General features: G+C 38.3%; 2 protein-coding genes across 7 annotated transcripts; both read left to right on the top strand.

The window, feature by feature from the left end:
* The first annotated feature begins 208 nt into the window (after window positions 1-208).
* gpatch11 (G patch domain containing 11) lies at window positions 209-2,678 on the top strand. Its single transcript, XM_086093171.1, has 8 exons — window positions 209-377; window positions 676-902; window positions 989-1,030; window positions 1,116-1,236; window positions 1,321-1,411; window positions 1,586-1,696; window positions 2,246-2,327; window positions 2,420-2,678. The coding sequence occupies exons 1-8, from the start codon at window positions 328-330 to the stop codon at window positions 2,473-2,475; spliced, it is 780 nt and encodes a 259-aa protein (XP_085949297.1). The 5' UTR covers window positions 209-327; the 3' UTR covers window positions 2,476-2,678.
* A 1,463-nt stretch (window positions 2,679-4,141) lies between these two features.
* On the top strand, window positions 4,142-14,198 carry eif2ak2 (eukaryotic translation initiation factor 2-alpha kinase 2). Of its 6 annotated transcripts, none has more exons than XM_086093367.1 (22): window positions 4,142-4,235; window positions 4,583-4,712; window positions 4,811-4,930; window positions 5,089-5,203; window positions 5,297-5,442; window positions 5,511-5,625; window positions 6,142-6,203; window positions 6,285-6,428; window positions 6,531-6,654; window positions 8,008-8,066; window positions 8,139-8,223; window positions 8,376-8,407; window positions 8,514-8,547; window positions 8,625-8,686; window positions 8,772-8,891; window positions 8,984-9,094; window positions 9,195-9,399; window positions 9,752-9,886; window positions 10,550-10,651; window positions 10,781-10,843; window positions 10,972-11,051; window positions 11,125-12,935. In XM_086093367.1, exons 3-22 carry the CDS (start codon window positions 4,824-4,826, stop codon window positions 11,327-11,329), a joined length of 2,106 nt encoding a protein of 701 aa, XP_085949493.1. In that variant the 5' UTR covers window positions 4,142-4,235; window positions 4,583-4,712; window positions 4,811-4,823; the 3' UTR covers window positions 11,330-12,935. The 6 variants fall into 6 exon arrangements, with proteins under 6 accessions (XP_085949493.1, XP_085949492.1, XP_085949491.1 ...); XM_086093366.1 differs by having other exon boundaries at window positions 4,143-4,235; window positions 4,583-4,718; XM_086093365.1 differs by lacking the exons at window positions 4,142-4,235; window positions 11,125-12,935 and adding an exon at window positions 13,948-14,198 and having other exon boundaries at window positions 4,603-4,718; window positions 4,815-4,930.
* Window positions 14,199-18,705: the final 4,507 nt, after the last annotated feature.

The raw sequence follows: 18,705 nt of genomic DNA, 5'->3' as shown, positions 1-18,705 counted from the left end.
AACAAAATAATAAACCGACAGGTAACTCTTCCTCAGAATAAACTTGAATAATTTGAAGGTAATCATTTTAATTACTTTACTAATATATGATATGTTTTAAAGCTATTACAAAACACCTGTCCACTACTTCCTAGCATCTACATGGAAGTGATTAAATAGTATGGTTTTATTTGTTGTTAGTCGGAGGTTATTGTCGAAGAACCAAACATTTGCGGAACCGGGAACCACTGCCAAAACACAACAATCTCTTCGCACGGTGCCAGTGGGATAATAATAAAGCATCCTGGGATTACGTATTATTTTTTCCCCTTTTTTTAAACTTTAATCATGTCTGATGAGGAAGATGATTATATGTCCGATGCTTTCCTCAGTCAAATGTAAGTGTTTTTTTTAGACGGCATTTACATAAACGTGTTTGGGCATTACTGTTGTGTTTTGGGCTGCCTTACACGCTGTAAAATCATGTATTTGTATTTTTCCCCCCGTGTTTTGCCTATAGTAAAATAATGTCCAATAACATATAGCACGGTAAACAACTAAAAGAAACCCATTCAGAATCATCATATATAACATTATCTTAAATCTTTATCCTTAAATACAATGGGATTTTTTCATCACCCAATTACTATAAATGCCGTTTTGTTTATACAATAACGACTTTTTCTTCTGTATCAGACAAGATGTCAAGCCAGGTGTCAGCATGGTGAGGCGAGTAAAAGAGACAATGAAACGGGAAGAAAAGCACAAAGAGAACAACATTAAAAACCGTCAAAAAACCTTCAAGGAGCAAGAGAAGGAAAGCCGTGAAACAGCTTTACAGAGCTCCATCAGTAATAACAATAAGGGATTTGCACTTCTGCAGAAAATGGGTTACAAATCTGGGCAAGGCCTTGGAAAAGAAGGTACGTTTTCATATTTGACTTACTGAAAATTGATCTGCTGCTGTATTTTGTGCATGTGTTGATAATAATATTGTTTACCAATTTAGGGGCTGGCAGAGTTGATCCAATTCCATTGAATATTAAAACTGGTAAGAAGGCATTCTGTTATTTGTGTGTTATAATAACTTAAATTATTGTATGATCTCTAACTGCTTTTGTCTTTTATTGAACCAGACAGAGGTGGCATCGGAATGGAAGAGGCAAAGAAGAGAAAAGCTGACGCAGAACTGGTGCAGTATCGAAAGAAAGTACAGGCCAAACAACAAAATGAGACCAAATCTCTGGAAGATTTTAGGTGAAGACTAATGGCTCTGAGCACTCATCCATCCTACGATGCCAGTGTTTCATCATCTGACTGCTAACACTGTCTCCTTTCAAGGTCAAGAGTAAGGACAGAGAGAGAGGAGCGAAATATTGAAGGTGACCTTAGACGAAGTCAACGAGCCTGTGAGCAGTTGGATTCTCAGAAGGTTGGAGAATAATTGGTTCTAGCTCTGGATAATCTGGACATCACAGACAGAAAATGATGTACCAGTACATACACAAAAATGACATGCACTGTACATTCACTGGAAGTTACTATGAATAGCACTTGAGTTTTTGTTTGTGTCTAAATGTGTGTGGGGGGTTTTCTTTCATTTCAGGGCATCACAGTCCCCAGGGAGGAATGGTACTGGCCTAAAGTTGAGACTGAAGAGGAGATAGACCATCTTCAGGAAGAAGAAAAGGAGGAAGATGAGATTTTGGAATTAACAGTTAGTTTTTATTATTTAAAAAAATAATATATATATATATATATATATAGTTTAAACCAATAATCTACAGTTAATTTGGTATTACGGATTATGTTGTATATGTTTATACAGTGGACCAGCGCAGGAGATTGGGACCCGGCCAGCCCACGAATAGCAAATCTCAGCATGTAACTGACGAATTTGACGCCCTGTGAAATGCATGGGGATTTATTTTTTTGTACCCGAATTTTTATTTATTTATTTTATTCCCACTGATTAACATTTGCCTTTAACGTCGTATGCCAATTTCTGCACACAAAAAATGGTGGGAAATGGGGGGGACAACCCAAAATATTGAACTTTTAAAAAAAACTCAAATATGTGATTGAATCCACTGGTGTAGAACCGCAAGTATGCGGCAGTCCACAGTAGTATGCGGTGGAGAGGTGCCCCTTTGTTTCCCAAACCGTCTGAACATGCAGCTCTTGTTAATAATATACCGTTACTGTCATAGATTGCAGCTAATGGAATTCAGTTGGTTATCTATCCCGTGTAATCTGTCTCTTACAGTCCTTTGATCAACTGCAAATATTGACATCCTATTTAAGAGGGATCCATTTTTACTGCATATGGTGTGGAACGGCCTATAATGGTAAGCTTGATCATATTCATAACATTACTTTTTTCTAAACATTTTTGTTTGATTGTTTTTGTTGATAAGGTTAAATATCTTCCTCTTTCCAGATGAGGAAGACCTGTCCTCGAACTGTCCTGGGGATACAGCAGCAGAGCATGAATGAACTTAAATCTATACATATAGTTTCAAACCGGGAGTCTTCTACATTGTAAAAGTGGCAATAACAACAGGCAGTCAAAGTAATGATGTATAGAGGGAAGCTGATCATCTTATATATTATAGAGAAACAATAAGCAGTACCATAATTTCTTGTAAATGTCTCAGTATTTTCATTAAATGTAATTTGCATAACATTCATATATGCAATGTAATGTATATTTGTAAATTATTTGAGTGAATTGAAGTATTTCTATGGTTTACTGATCTAAAATATATGACATTAACATTTCAACCACATCATTATGACCACTTAAATGCAGTGGTCCCTCCCTAACCACTGCTACATGGCCGATGGATGGATGGATGATGGAAAGATAGATAGATAGATGGACGGATGGAAGATAAGGGAATATACCCACCCAATAGTACCAATACCACCACCCCACTCCAGTCCATTAGAGAGAGGAAATACTGTAGTCTGCTTTCGGCAAGTATGCAGCAGTAAAAATGGTTCTCGTTATATTCCTTTACACAACATTACAATTGTGAGATCACATATTTATGAGACATTTCCAATTAATTGGATTTCTGTGTACTGGAAAAGTTTTGTGGATTGGATAAATAGTGATTGTGTATGCCTACTTGCTAGTCATCCTTGCTATAATATTATGCACATACAGCTTGATGGCTATGAGAATGTTGCTCTAAATATTAAACCATAACGCAAGTTAATGCAGGTCTATTATATTCAATGAAAAATAATGGCTCAATCTGTGATTACCTGGATTTAACCCGGCAGAAAATACTGTTTGTTTTTTGTATGGCAAAAACTTTAAATATGGCATTTTTTCTGCATATAAATTGCAACATTAACAAATACAAAGATTCAGAAGGTAAATGTCAATATTTATAAAAATACAGATTTTCAATAAATGTGGTAGAAAAACTATTACAATCCTTAATAATGGATGTGAATAAGTCTGTGTATTATTTGCATTATTAATGAGTACAATGATTCAGCAGGTTCATTATGAAATACAGATTTTCAAAATACTGATTTTCAACATTGAGTTAATTGGTCAAATAAAAAAATTTAACCTTAAGAAAACCCTTATTAAATATTTGTGTTAGTAATTTTACAGATGTTTGACATTCAAAGACCCACTGTAAAGAGATCAAGTGATTCAGATAGATGTTATTAGATGTGAATGTTTGCTTTTTTACCAAAACGCATCTCTCTCTGAATGCACTGAAGTGGAGAAGAACAACTGAACATTATACAAATTGTTTACCAGACACATAATAAAGCTCCTCCCATATAGCCATCTTATTCCCCAGACCTCAACCCCATTGAAAACCTGTGGAGGGGCATAAGAGGAAAGTACAGATCGAGGAGTCAGATGACCCAGGTCGCTGGTTGTTTAGAGAAAGTGCGTGAAGAGGAATGGTTGAGGATCTCTCTTTTTTATTCTCCCGCCTTGTGAAACATTATAGGAGAGGATTAGGTACAGTTTTATTGGGGAGAGAAAATGCAAACTGTAAATGATAATGAAAATGAAAAATGGACCATTTTCAGAAATCCCAATCTTCTGCATTCGGACCATCACGTGGGCATCAGGACCGGTCACGTGGACATTCCCTCTCCATCACGTCATTGTGTTGTGCAACCTGGTGTGAGTAACGTTTAAGGTCCTATTTTAACTGTGTATACTTTCAGTGATAGAGCAAAAATCCCACCAAGATCAAAGAGCACAGGTGCAGAGGGTCGGTGTACTCTACTGTCATGATACATATTTGAACTGCGATTGACCCCCACTAAAACATTTCTGGACGTGTCCAGCTGCAGGATAAGGTGTTGGAAGTGATGTCATTAGATGACCATATAGTCAGGGTTGGGTTATTCTGACACGACCCTACCCCGCTCCCCTGCAAGCATTACATGTCTGGTGGACGGGCATAGGGGGCTGTCAGAAGTGATCCCATATATCGTCTAAACTAGTTTTCCTAAATTTAGCCCATCGATCATTTACAACATCCCGTTGTGACCAACATGCCCCTTCGTTGTAGTTGCAAACGGAACATGAAGTTAACCGACTTCTTATGTGTTGTAGGGAATGCTGTGTTTTTGGAAAACACGGGAAGGGAAGATGCCACGCAGAAGCAGGAAGTTTTCATTTCAAGCAATCGAAACCGAAACCTATCACAAGCTTCAGCGACAGCGACGGATCAAGAGCAACGTTGGTGACTGTGTGTTTTTATATACAATTTATGCGAATTTGAATAGCCTATGACACTATTATGTAATTAATTTGTGTTTACAATGCTCCATTTTATTTTAGGTAGTGTTTTGTGATGGATGCCAAAAATTACATAGCTGAATTGAACGAGTACACTCAGAGAACACGTTCAGAACTGAAGTATGAAGATATCAGCTTCGATGGCCCGGATCACAATAAAACGTGAGTTGAAAAATTTACAGTCGAGTGCATTACATACAGTACGTGGGTTTTATTAGTTTGTCCATTACTAGGAAGTGATCGGGGGGGGGCGCTCCAGGTTTTTCAACTATACAGTGTAGTGGTTGTGTTCAATGTTTGTTATTGTTTTTTAATCACAGATTTGCCATAAGAGTTGTTTTTAACGATGAAGCATTTCCAGAGGGTGTGGGAAATAGTAAGAAGGAGGCCAAACAGAACGCTGCCAAGTATGCTTTAAAAAGCTTAATGGAAAAGGTAAATGTAAATTGCATACATTATTTTTTGGGATTTATTTGATGTATTTTGGTATTGTTGTATTAAATGGAGAGTATTTTTTTATGTTGACAGGAGGAGCATGCATCAGAGGCTTCTATTGAGCCAGTTGGTCAAACAATCAAAGATCACGTGTCCTGGCTCTATGCTTATGGTCAGAAAATCAAGATGCAAGTCAAATTTTTCGAGTCCACAAAACCTGGATCACACAAGTCATTTCAGTAAGACTCAATAATGCTGCCAAATTATAAACACAGAGTTGTTAATGTAATGTTTCGTTTTCCCTAAGATGTAGATTTTTGGTTGGGAAGATTGAATATCCAGAAGCCACTGGGACAACAAAGAAGGAAGCTAAGGAAGAAGCTGCTAAGCTTGCATATCATGCCATATATGAAGCGTCGCAGGTAAGTGCACAGATACACACCCCTAGTGTTGTTCCAACACCAGCCCTTTTGCAAAGGATGAAAAAAAGTGCTCTTTCTAGTGGAGCCATTTTCCCTACTTTCATCAATATAAAATAAAATAAAAAGTATCACCCATTCTGTCATTAATTTCCCCTCAAGTGTTTTGATATCTGATGGACATTTGTTCGAGTCCTTGTTAGAATTGTGCACCCGCTGATCAGCGGCTAACATATGCGCCCACCTGGCCCGCTCTCTCTCTAGAAGATTTGTTTTAAATTGTACTGGATAAGTATCACATTACTTCATAATTTTGGCAATGATGCCCTTTTTTTTTTATTTGTGTACCGATTCCCAAAATATCTGTGCATTTGCCCAATGTTCCAGACTATCTACCAAGGAAATTGCAGAATCTCACGAACGAGAACTACTGTTATTTTTTTATTATGACCATTTTGCCACAAAAGGCAAGTAGGCCTACTCCAACCAATCTATCAAAAATACTGTATTTATTTTCAGAGTGAAGGTGAGAAATCGTCTGATTCTTCAAATCAACAAAAGGAGGACATGTCAGAGAGCTGGTGAGCACATTTGTCTTTGAAATCAGTGGACATGCCTGATTTCATTTGATGAATTCAACTTTCTTTGTCTTTTTACCACAGTGACAAGACACCAAGTTTAAAGACCGAAGATGATAGCTTAGTCGAGAACAATTTTATCGGAATTATCAACAGTCGCTGTCAGAAAACACATCGCACTCTTAATTTTATGGAAGTGGAGAGAAGTGGCCCAGCTCATAACCACAAGTAAGGCTAATCCTCCAAAGGCACTTAAGAATACGCAAGCTAGAATCTCAATTTAATTTTGACACTAATAAATTCAAATGTTGTCACTCGCTGTCTCCACAGATTTTCGTACAAATGTGTGATCAATTGCAAGGACTACCCAGTGGGTATGGGAAAGACTGTCAAGGAAGCCAAGCAAAATGCCGCTCAGTTGGCTTCTTATGCCCTTGAAAAAGAAGACAGTGTGGTATTGTTTACTGGCTTCTGCTCTTGTGTTGTTGTTTTTCTGAAATCATAATTCAAACTGTACTTACATTATATTGGAAGTTCTCAATGAAAAAATACTTTGAAAGTTCATTTGATTGAAGGTATTGTGCTTTTTAACTAATTCACTGCCATTGGCGGCTATAGACGTCAAAAATTCATTTGAACTATTTCTATTAGTTAAAATTTTTTTCCACTTTTGTTAACAAGAGCATGAAAACCTAAGGGGGGGAATTATTGTACATTTAGAACAGATATCAAATTTGTGATTAATCGTGAGTTAACTAATGAAGTCATGTGATTAATTATGATTTAATTTTAATTTTAATTTTAATTTTAATTTTTAATAAACTTTTATTTTTTAAAGAAAAGATTATTAGAAGTAATAATGATAATTAAAATTACTTATTTTTCAAAGAAGAAAATATTAAAAATTAGGGGCGTCATGCGATTCAAATTTTTCGTAATTAATTACATGACTTCACTAGTTAACTCACGATTAATCACAAATTGTATATCTGTTCTAAATGTACAATATTTTTTTTCTAGGTTTTCATACTCTTGTTAAAAAAAGTGGAAAAATGTTAAACTAATAGAAATTGTTTCAATTAATTTTTGACGTATATAGCCGTCAATGGCAGTGAATGAGTTAACCTACATATATATTACCAACAGGTGTGAAAATAAGTAGCATCAACAATCATTTGTTTGTGCATTTGGGCTGGATTGAGAGGCATGTGATGGATCTCATTTAGATGTCCAGATCGTAAACCTCAAAATCTTCACTAATAATAGGTCAGAATAACACATTAAAAAAAAAAAAATAATAATAAATTGACATTAGTATATTTTTTTGCAAAATGCAATTCTGTCTAACTAGCTGAAAATAATTTTTCAATTTGTTTAATGTCGAATGTTGAATTTTAGATGGTTTGCATGAAAAAAAAGCTGCTACATGCAAGTTACAATACAGTAGCATAGTAGACCTAGTAAATCAAAAACAAGTATAGGCGTTATTCCTTAAAAAGTATACAGTATTCAACATTATTGTAAGCCAGCAAACATTATACACAGTTTGAACAACGCCACACTTAAAGCTGCTGCTCCATGGAGCAATTTAGCCATAAAATATCTTTACAATAGCCTTTTTATTCGACAATTTATGACTCAAACAGCTTCTAAGCAGATTGACACCTTAGCTGTTCACAACGGGTACTCCTGCAAACCTATGTAGGGAGGCGAGGGGGGGGGGGGGGTGACAGAAATAATTGAGAAGTGCTGGCCTAAACTGATAATGAGTTACTTTATTTCATTATTATTATTTCTTTCCTAAAAGGGCTTGCAGTCCTCTGCATACACCAGAAGAGCCAGCATGATGTCCTCTCCAAACTTGGAGTAAGTTGCTGAATGGTACCTCAAATATGTCTTTTTGTTTCACAGAACATTTTTGTCTTTTCATTTTTAAAGGGTATCCCCTAATGCACCATCAAAAAGCACGAGTTCCTCCCCCAGTATTTCAGTAGAGTTTGCTGAGTCTTCTCCCAAAGATCAGGTGTGTTATTAGCAATGCAATAAATGTTATGTATACTGCATCAGGGAAAGTCAAATATTTCAGACCGTTTTCTTTAAAAACAAAATTTGATAGGTCAAGTGAGTCTAATCTGAAGAACTGTATTGTATGTTGTTTACTTTTCTCCACCCAAGGGTCAAAGTCCAGACTGCAAACCCAAAAGAAAGTAAGTCACTATCTGAGTTCAACTTGGATTAAACTACAACATATTTGCACAAGACAACATTAAGGTTTTTTTTCCCCTGCTGTTCTTTCCTTTTTTGTCTCCTTAGAATTGCAGCGAATTTCCCAAATGCTAATCAACAGGTAAAATAAATGTAATGTAATTAAAACTTCACTACTTTTGTTTGTTTCGTCTTCATTCTATAAATGTGTTCATTAAGGATGTAAAGAGTGGAGATGTCAAAGAACGTGACGATAATAGTCAACAATTAGTCAGTTCAAGGTACAGTATGTGAGTTTTACGTGAATGATTTGACCTGTGACCATGTTAGATACAGATAGCATCAGTTTCCTGTTCCATTCGACAGGTTTGAAAACGACTTTGACTGTATACAATACATAAGTCAAGGAGCATTTGGCTATGTTTTCAAGGCAAAACACAAGCTTGATGGAAAGAACTATGCTGTGAAGGTTGCTGCCTGTAAAGAGTAAGTCTCTGTTCACAGAAATAGTTAATGCACACATTCTGCTAATGTTGCATGTGCAGTGCATCTTAAACAGCTGTCATCTTTTTGGTCAGAACATCTTTAAGGGAGATTTTGGCTTTATCAAATCTTGAGCACATCAACATTATAAGATACTACGCATGTTGGATGGAAGATACTGCTAGCAAATGTGGCAGTTTTTTCAAGTGAGTCTTATTTAAGAATTCAGAAAGATTTTTTTGCTCTGCAGAATATATTAACGACTCAAACAAGGGTTGAATCACTTTTTCTTTTTCTCTTTTGCAGGTCTATCGCAAAATCATCTACAAGGTTCCTCTATATTCAGATGGAGTTGTGTGACATTAAAACCCTCCGAGAGTGGATTGATGAGATGAACACTCAGAATGTGAAGTCTTCAGAAAGACGTGAACGCAGTTTTGAAATTGTACAGCAAATAGTCTCAGGAGTGGAAGGCATTCATGCCAAAAATTTAATACACAGAGATTTGAAGGCGAGTTAAGTTTATTTACTGCGGTTACAGAGTCAATGTAAGGTATTACGTGAGAATGAAATTGTTGGTACCCTTCTGTGAAAGAAAAACCCACAATGGTCATTTTAATAACTTGAATAAGACAAATGTAAATTTGCTTGATTACAGTCTCTTGAAGGTCTTTTGACTAAAATATTAAATTTGGGGTGCCATCATTTTTTGTCAAGGCTATGTTCTTGTTCTTAAAAATCTTTATGTTGGACTACAAAAAAAGCAAGAATGCTTCAATAGGACATGCAAGTCAGGCAAATACCTGCTCCAATGTTACGCAGTGGAGATTTTCAACTGTATTTGTCTTTTTTTGAATCCTTAGCCTGCCAACATCCTGTTTGGACTGGATAAAACAGTGAAGATTGGGGATTTTGGCCTAGTTACTGTTGATACTATTTCTGACAGTGAGGACAGAAGCGTGTACAGGGGAACTCCGTCTTATATGGCGCCTGAGCAGGTGAGAAAATCTGCATACATCCAATTTTGTCAATAGGAGATATCATCATATATATAGGGTAGTATAAACATAAATATAAATATCGTAATATTTACTTTCTAGTTTTGTTTTGTCTGAAACATTCCAACAACAAACTTGAACCTTATTCCTCTGCTTTTTTTCCACTCCATTGTTTTTTGTGTTTTCTTCCCTCTCTTTTGTCTTTTTTTTTCTGTCTCTTTTGCCAGGAAAGTAGTTGTGAAAAATTAAGTGCACGCTCTTCTGGTTGCTGCTGTGATATTTATTCTAATCAATTAAAATCTATCTATCTATCTATCTATCTATCTATCTATCTATCTATCTATCTATCTATCTATCTATCTATCTATCTATCTATCTATCTATCTATCTATCTATCTATCTATCTATCTATCTATCTATCTATCTATCTATCTAGCTAAGCACATTTTGTCTAATAGCAACAAAAAATGGCAATTAGAAATGTGAAAGAATTTGTTACACAAATTAAAATTTCATTTGATCGGGGGTCACATTGTGATCATCCTCAGAAGGTCGTTATGACCGTGAAAATCATAATATCAAGTGGGATTTAAGCTCACTAGTGTGCTGTTCTCTTCTTTTTTTTTTTTACTGTATGATTACTGCATTCTATATTTTTTGCAGAAAGATAAGATTGCTTATGATCGAAAAGTGGACATATTTGCTCTGGGTCTGATTTATTTTGAACTCGTCTGGTGCACGATCACTGGCTCTGAAAGAATCAAGGTGAGTTAAGCTACTATTGAGCCGTGGTCATAAAATGTGACAGTGACAATTGTCTTCATAGATAGTATAATTTTCATTCAACCTCATTCGACATGTTCTTACTCTATTTTGTCATTCCCTCTAAACCAGCTTTGGGATGATGTCAGAAACCAGAAACTCCCTCTAGAGTTTTCATACCATTTCCCCACAGAGGTACAGCACACATCAACATTTTGACATTTTACTTGCAAGAATGCGAGTCTCGCAGGAACAACTTGAATGATTGAGAATCTTGGCTTAATCAACATATGCACATTTTCTGTTTTATTTATTTATTGCAGCAAAAAATGATCAAGTCAATGCTTTGCTTGAGGCCAGAAGATCGACCTGAAGCCAACCAACTCCAGACCAACCTTAAGGAGTATGCTAATGCACTTAAACTTGCTAAAGAGAGAAAGACTGTCTAATTCATTCATTCATCCATCCTTCTTCAGGCAAAAGGCACGGTACACCCAGAAATGGTTGCCGAACAATCGCAGGGCACACATAGACGAACACCCATTTATGCTTATGGACAATTCAGAGTGTTCAATTAACCTACCAAGCATGTTTTTTTGGAATGTGAGAGGAAACAGGAGTACTCAGAGAAAAGCCACGCAGGCTTGGGGAGGACATTGGAACTCCACACAGGAAGTCTAGTGCCTGGATTTGAACCCATGACCTTTGAACTGTGAATGTGATGTGCTAACCGGTAGGGCTGGGTATCGGTTCTAAATTTCCTGAATCAATTCTATTTCGAGTCTCAAGAGTTCAGTTTGATTCGTTTTTTTCTCGATTCGATTCACTTCACTTCAATACAATGTTGATTAATTATGTAACATCAATTCTTCTGAAATATCAAAGAACTCCACAAACATTCAATTCCAAATTAAATTTTGCGGAGGCAATAACTGGTTAAATGATTTAGTTTATTAATGAAAATAAAACGTGTTATAATCACCTTCGTGTTACACAAACATTGAGATCAGCAAGTTTGAGATACAAATATTTTCATAATTCTAATTCAATTTAAACAAAAAAAATCTGAATTGTCTTACAGTTTTTCTCCATAGGTTTGGCACATCTCTTGAAACTGAGATGACATTTTCAAAGTCTTGGATTACTTTAAAAAGTTGCTTCTCTATTGCATAGACCCGGTCACACTGCAACACACTGCACAGTCAAGTAGTATAAGTAATGCAAGAGGTGGACTGGTGTTGGAAGTGTTTCCCATTCTGGCAACAGTTGACAAAATCTTGCTTCTTTTAATGCACAAATTGGGTGACTCAAATTTCCTGTGTTCTTTGATTGTATTTGTGTTAATACGGACAATCTGCTCAATACGCATGTGTATATATATGCATGCAGCTAGTTGTGCGGATGGCTATAATAGTAATAATGATGGGGACGGGTGACAGGGCCTGGAGGCTGCACTGAAATCCAGCATTGATATACATATAATTGTAAATAACTAGGCGGCACGGTGGCTGACTGGTTAGCACTTCCGCGTCCCAGTGCAGGGGACGTGAGTTCGAGTCCGGGCTTTGGCCTTCCTGGGTAGAGTTTGCATGTTCTCCCTGTGCTTCTAATAAAGCAATGCCTATATACTTTTCAGATTCATACCTTTATAACATCAGATTTAGCCTGTGTTGCTCGTGTCAACTTTTGTTTGTCATATTCTTACCAGTGTTGGTATGCGCTATCCTTACTATTATATGTATGGTTTCCATTGTTATTAATGTTGGTGGAAATTTTACTAATGCAATGCAATCAACAAATATTTACCTGTGGCAACACTCATGTGTGAATATTTTTGTATTTCTGTTATATTGTGGCTTTTGTCTTAGACTGGCCCATGAGACACGTGCATGTTCGCAAGTTGCAACCTTAATTTGTTAGTTTATGGTTTTATTATTGTTAAGGTTTGGTGTCGTGTGTTCTTCCATAAGATGCTTTCTTACAACGTTTCTTAGGATTTCATACACATTAACGTGGTCTATTGAATATTTTATATGCGCTGTACTTTATCCAAACAGACTTGTTTCTTTTTTTGGTTAATTGGTGAAGGTTATAGGTTGCAACATTTCTTATAAATGCTCTAAAATGCACACATCATGAAAAAAGTAGTTTGAGCAATACTGTACTTTGATTCTAGGATATGAGAGTCTCATTCGGTCTTGTTAAAAAAAAAAGTGTATTAAATGATTGATGAGCTTAATTAACTCAAGTTTTACTTAAAATAAATAAATATATATAAGAATCATCACTTTTTGCCACTGTCCAAGCGTTGTCTATTTTAATACAACCAAAAGGGGGCGCTGTGGCTCTATCTTTGGTGACACACTGGCGGCCACTGTGCTTGTGGGCGAGAGAGGCTCACATTCCCAGTCTGGGAACCAAAACCCAGGGCTCTGTGACATGTAATCATCCTTACGGCACATGTTGGATCCTTTTCGTCTCGCAGGCGGGTGCCAAATGCAGGATCCCACAAAGTCACCTGGCTAAGGAATGCTCCTCTCTTAGAATGAGGAAATCACAGATTAATAAATTAAAGTAACTTCCTGCTAACAGTATTATTAATATTTATTATTAAAACAGCGTTCTTATTCTGGAAAAGGTCTTAAATTACAGTAAATCAATCACAGCGTCGGCGTGGCAAGTTAGTATGAGCCATATGTATCTAGTAAGTAGGGTTTTATGATTTGTTTGGCCTCAATAATGTGTCACCCGATAACATATGCAGGTGAGAGTGAATCATCATTACAGTGAATGACAAATAGTGCCAAAAAAAAATCGATAATCTTTTTGGAATACTGTACCTAAAAATATTTAGCAGCAGATATTTTATTTGTTACATATCTGATTTTAACACCGGCACAAAACAATGTAGCCTCATAAGCAGCAAGTAAGGTAAAAAAAATAAAAAAATAATGCAGTTTCTCCAATATTGTTGCGCACATGAGAGCAGGGTTATTGAATGTATTGAGGTCACATCCTCTGAGAGCAGCACAAGCACTGAGGCAGTGATCTAGATCTAGTCTGGACCATGTAGCCGGGAGGTAAAATGGACTCACTCAGCAACACACAAATCACGAGGGTCATGGCAAAGCGCTGTGTGTATGTAACTTCTCAAGCGTGCTCGTGGTAATTTACTTTGCTTTGTGTTGCTCTGTCACCAGCATGCATCAAAATCACTGAGACAATTTCGGATACACAAACTGTCTGATTATGCAATGTGTATGCATTTATTTCACAAGTTTTTTTTTGTTTTTTTTTAGAACACTTGACCTGTGGTGACTAACTGGAGCATGACCACATGCTGTGCCTCACTGTGGGCAGCAATTGCTTTTTACGGTGGACAGTCAGCCATTACATTCCCGGTACTTCTACTGTCCTCTCAAATCACGGACCTTGGGGCCTTATTTTTTGTAGACGGGCGCATCATCTCATAGAATGTAGATTCGACTTCAGATCAGGCGAACCAAGCCTAAATTGTGGCGCAGGTGATGTAACACGATTTTGTAGTAAAGTGTATTTTATAAAGCTTGAAGTACTTTTGTTGGTGTTGTAATCCCAAAGCTAGCAATTTTCACGGTAGAGGTGTTTTCTTTGAGACGTCCAAGGGAGCTGTCAGTGCAAACTTGACTTACAAGGCCTGTAATTTACTACAAATGATATTGCATTCTCTCTGCTGACAGCCTGCCAGCGCTGTCAAGTGGCAAACCCAGCAAAGTCGTTATTGGACTTCCTGCCCCCCCACCCCCCACCCCAACCACCCACACACACACACACACACACACCCACCCAACCACCCACCCACCCACCCACACACACACACACACACACACACACACACACACACACACACCCCACACACACACACACACACACACACACACACACACACACACACACACACACACACACACTTTGTGCAGTCACTGTACGAAGGTCAAGGGTACAGCAGCAGACTCCGCTGGTAAATCTTTAATAAGTGAGCCAGTCTGCTCCATCTGGAGTTCAGTAGTTCGACGGGGAGCAAACGGGCAGGACAGTGTGTCATGAGATGCCACTTTTTGCAAAAAATCTAACAAAACAAAAATACAGTAAAATAAAAAATAAAAACTTTCTGACAGCTGTGCTGTTGTGCCAGTTCCATGACGTAAAGGTTTGTAATATAGCTGACACTAACCTAGCAATGAGTCAGCATCATTTCTTGTGGTGGTGATGAGTGTTTAATTTCCACATTTCACTTTCAGTGTACATTAAGTTGTTTCTTTTTTAATGTTAACTTCTGTCATGAATTTTCATATTCATGGAGGTTCAACAACTGGGTTTATTAACAGACTCGCAGGGCAACAACAGTGGAACTGCTTCAGTCATATCTGACTGTGGTAAAACGTGGTTACTGCCGTAAACAAGTGGTGTTATTCATTTCTAAGACCGCTAGCACCCCCTTGTGGAAATCAGTTGAATGGGGGTATATGCCACAGAGGAGGCGGGACTTCCGACTTCCTGGTTTTCACACATCAAAAAAAAAAAAAAAGAAGGAAAAAAAACAACCTTTGTTTCCCTTCCTGCGTGTGGGCTGCGTCCCATTTCTTGCGCTTCGCCTTTGTGCCCCTCAGTTGCACGTTCCCATCGACGGGTGCGAGTGTGTAGTGTCTGTCTCAGTTGTCCGAAGCATTTCAGAAAGTTAATGCGGCCTGCGCGCTCCCGCCAATGGGCAAGCGGTTGGGGGGCGCAGGGGTGGGGCTGCGAGTGTTGGAACGCGGCCATCAGTGGCTGGAAACGACGCTGATGTGTGTGGAACCCGGAAGTCCGTGGCATCTACCCTATAATCATTTTAAATGACTATTGCTGTGTATGCGCTGCAGTAATTAATTGAAATAATAATAATAATCACACCACAACTTCCTAGTCTCTTTTGCCATTTTGCAAGAGACATGATTGGATTAATTGGACATGCTGAAAGAAAGAAAAAGACGCATGGTGATTTCAGCTGACATTTTAATGATACGTGACAATAGACACAATTCTCTATAGGCAAGGCTGATTAATTGAACCCAAGCCCTGTTAACAAGGGTGCACGGACAAATTATGGATGCAGTCACATTCATCAAACAAAACAAAAGATGAGATGCATCGACAGTAATTTATATATTTTCTTGTGGATTCATGTTTTCCTCCTTTTGTCAGTAGAAATGACACAGCCACCTAAGGGAGCAGCAGGGAGGGAGATGAAAGCGGTGGTGAAACCAGGCCGTGAACAAAGCCAGGGACAGATAGAAGGGCTTGGACACCATGCTATGACAGACATCCTTTGGGCCTGTTTTATTCAGCTGCCAGGAGCTTTTTGGGGTTTGTTTTATCTACGCTGCCTTTCCAGCCATGTGCACGCCCACCCCTTCTGGATGCTGCTCCAAATCCTTCGTGTCCAACTTGGCTTCACTCAGCCTGCCAGAGACATTAAAAGCGGGCGAGCTCGCTGATATCAGCCTGTGTGTCATGTGTTTCAGCTGTTTAATCTTCCTGGGCGTGTGCGGTTTATCTTCAACAATTGGCCAACACGGTCAAATGTAATAGATTTTGAAACCTAAAGTTTCATTTGTCATGTAAACAAAAAACGTTTGTTCATTGAAAAAAACATAGCTACTTTGGATCTACGTTGATATTGTCTCTCAGATTTGATTAGATTTTTTTAACGGGTTGCATCTTGCCACCTATTCCTATCAGACCCAAAATGAGTTGCAATGTTCTCAGAGGGCCATCTCATAAATTGATTTTGAAGCCTCAAAGGGCACCACGTGGCCATCTGCCTTTGTACTTGTTAACCCTGAGCCACTTTCCCAGAAATCAACACTCTATGGTCAGAATCACATTTGCCATCCTGTCGTATTTGTTGCCCCCCCCCCTCCCCGTTGTGGTCCATAAGCACTTTTATTTCTCTATAAAGACACGATGTGCACATCATCATATATTTTCAGTTTTTACAGAGAACATTAATAATGGCGTCTTTCTGCTTGTACGTCATGACATCACATGACTTTATTCTCTCTCTCTCTCTCTCTCTCTCTCTCTCTCTCTCTCTCTCTCTCTCTCTCTCTCTCTCTCTCTCTCTCTCTCTCTCTCTCTCTGTGATGATGATGCTTTCACAAAGGCTTTTTTTTCAACAAGCAAAACAATGTGATCTGAGACGCGGGCTATGACACAAAATAAAGGTTGAGCATTGGAATGGAAGGAACTAGCAGTGGTCTGTCACACTGTAAAAAGTTGATTATGCAGGTTCATTATGTACCTTTCTGCTTTGCATGTTGTATTTGTAATTGGCATAGATCAATAAAAAAAATGTAATTAGATTTTTTATTTAGCTTTTGTTCAAATAATTGACAACAAATAATTTCTTGTGTCAGACGTTATGACCTTTAACGGCACACCAATGCGCCATGGCACCCTGGTTGAGAATGACTGAATTAGGACATTAGTATCACTCAACACATATTGCAAATAATATTCAATCTGAAGCATAGAAGAGAATCCAGTCTTAAAACAGCAGGGCAAACAGCACTATACGCTTTCTAGATAGAGTGTACTGCGACCTCTCGGGGGCACTGTTGTATCATGCTCCCATACAACATACGCCTTTTGGATGATAGGGACAGGGTGCCTCCTTCCTTCAGTACTGGTGTCTTCACTGCCAGACAGTGGCACCATATTCTTGTCCAATCTAACCCTCCTACCTGGACAAGGACCATCATACTTTCCCTCATGTCGCAAATTTAATCAGAATTCCATTATTCAGTGCAAACACGTATGACCCTAAAAGGAAACATGTTGACCACTGGTACTGTATATCATTTGAAGGCTCCATTAACTGATTGTGAATGGTAGCCGCTGTTGTCATTCTTAGATATGAATTATTGGAAAATACAGAGTAGTAGGGACAACAGGTCTGACCTCTACCAAGGGGAAATAGTTCTCTGATATGGCATGACTGCCGTGCACATAATCAGCCGTACATGTCATATTGTTATTGTAAAAGCAGAACAGGAAGCTTTTAAATCATGCATAATGTGCTGTATAATTCATGTGACCTTCATTGCCCCTTACAATTTTATTGCATCACTCCCCTTAAACTCTTTGATTAGCCTGCCTCTAACATTTCACCCTACTCTTTCCACTACTTCTTCACACTCACTCACTCATCAGGTATTTGAATATCGACGCCATCTTTCAGAGGGATATTGGCCCCCTTTCCCCTCTTGTCCTTCATTACAAATGATCTCTCAGCACTAATGAGTACATGTCTAAAAATATCCTCCTTATCCAGCTTTTACAAATGTTAATGGGTATGGAGCATCAGAGTGGAGGAGGAGATGGTAGCGTGCATACTCCTGCTTCATTTAAAGAGAATATTAATATTCAACACGCAGCCTCACTCACCCACAGAATCCCACTGCCACAGTTTCAGTTTTATACTCGCCCACCTCCACTCCCTTCAGGCTACCTTTTTAACATACTGCTGGTGTCCTGTGTTACTATGGCAACACCACATAACCTTTTCCAGGGAGGGTCGAGGTATGTCAGCGTTGCTGCTCAAAAGATTTCATTCCTCTTGAAAGGCTCAGCTCTCTACTCATGGTGGTCTTTGCAGTTGGAAGCCCTCTCCGTCTCGGCGGATGGGGATGCATTTCCAAGCAGACTTGATCTGTGGGGAGTCATCACCACCCTTGTCTAATTAACTGACAGGATGCCCTCATTTCCAGCACCAAGCTCCGAGGACCCATTTCACAGAGGAATGTATGGGCATGGCTTTTTGCTGATGCCAAGCCGTACCACAAAGGGCAAATTAAGTTAAGCTTTATTTTTTGGCACTTGACACTGAGGAGGTAGCAGGAAGACAATTTGGAGACAAGCTGTTTATTTTTCGGCTTTTGTTAAGTTGTATCCATGAATACGGCAATGGCTGGCTATATTTTGTGGCGTTCTGAAAACTTGATTATATGCCAGTAACAGCGGACATCAACGTGGATCTA

Source organism: Leptonotus elevatus, chromosome 13, assembly GCF_054856555.1.
Source record: "Leptonotus elevatus isolate MCC_2025b chromosome 13, RoL_Lele_1.0, whole genome shotgun sequence".
Classification (NCBI taxonomy): Eukaryota; Metazoa; Chordata; class Actinopteri; order Syngnathiformes; family Syngnathidae; genus Leptonotus; species Leptonotus elevatus.
Note: the sequence above shows the minus strand (reverse complement) of the source record. Positions and strands in the feature narration are given on the sequence as shown.

What these genes read in the sequence shown, in the direction of transcription:
- eif2ak2 (XM_086093367.1), top strand. Translation starts at nt 4,824, where the DNA reads ATGGATGCCAAAAATTACATAGCTGAATTGAACGAGTACACTCAGAGA. An exon ending in ATGTCCTCTCCAAACTTGGA is followed by an intron (nt 8,067 to 8,138) that starts GTAAGTTGCTGA and finishes TCATTTTTAAAG; the next exon opens with GGTATCCCCTAATGCACCAT. An exon ending in CAACAATTAGTCAGTTCAAG is followed by an intron (nt 8,687 to 8,771) that starts GTACAGTATGTG and finishes TCCATTCGACAG; the next exon opens with GTTTGAAAACGACTTTGACT.
- gpatch11 (XM_086093171.1), top strand. Translation starts at nt 328, where the DNA reads ATGTCTGATGAGGAAGATGATTATATGTCCGATGCTTTCCTCAGTCAA. An exon ending in ATGAGATTTTGGAATTAACA is followed by an intron (nt 1,697 to 2,245) that starts GTTAGTTTTTAT and finishes TGTCTCTTACAG; the next exon opens with TCCTTTGATCAACTGCAAAT. An exon ending in GTGTGGAACGGCCTATAATG is followed by an intron (nt 2,328 to 2,419) that starts GTAAGCTTGATC and finishes TCCTCTTTCCAG; the next exon opens with ATGAGGAAGACCTGTCCTCG.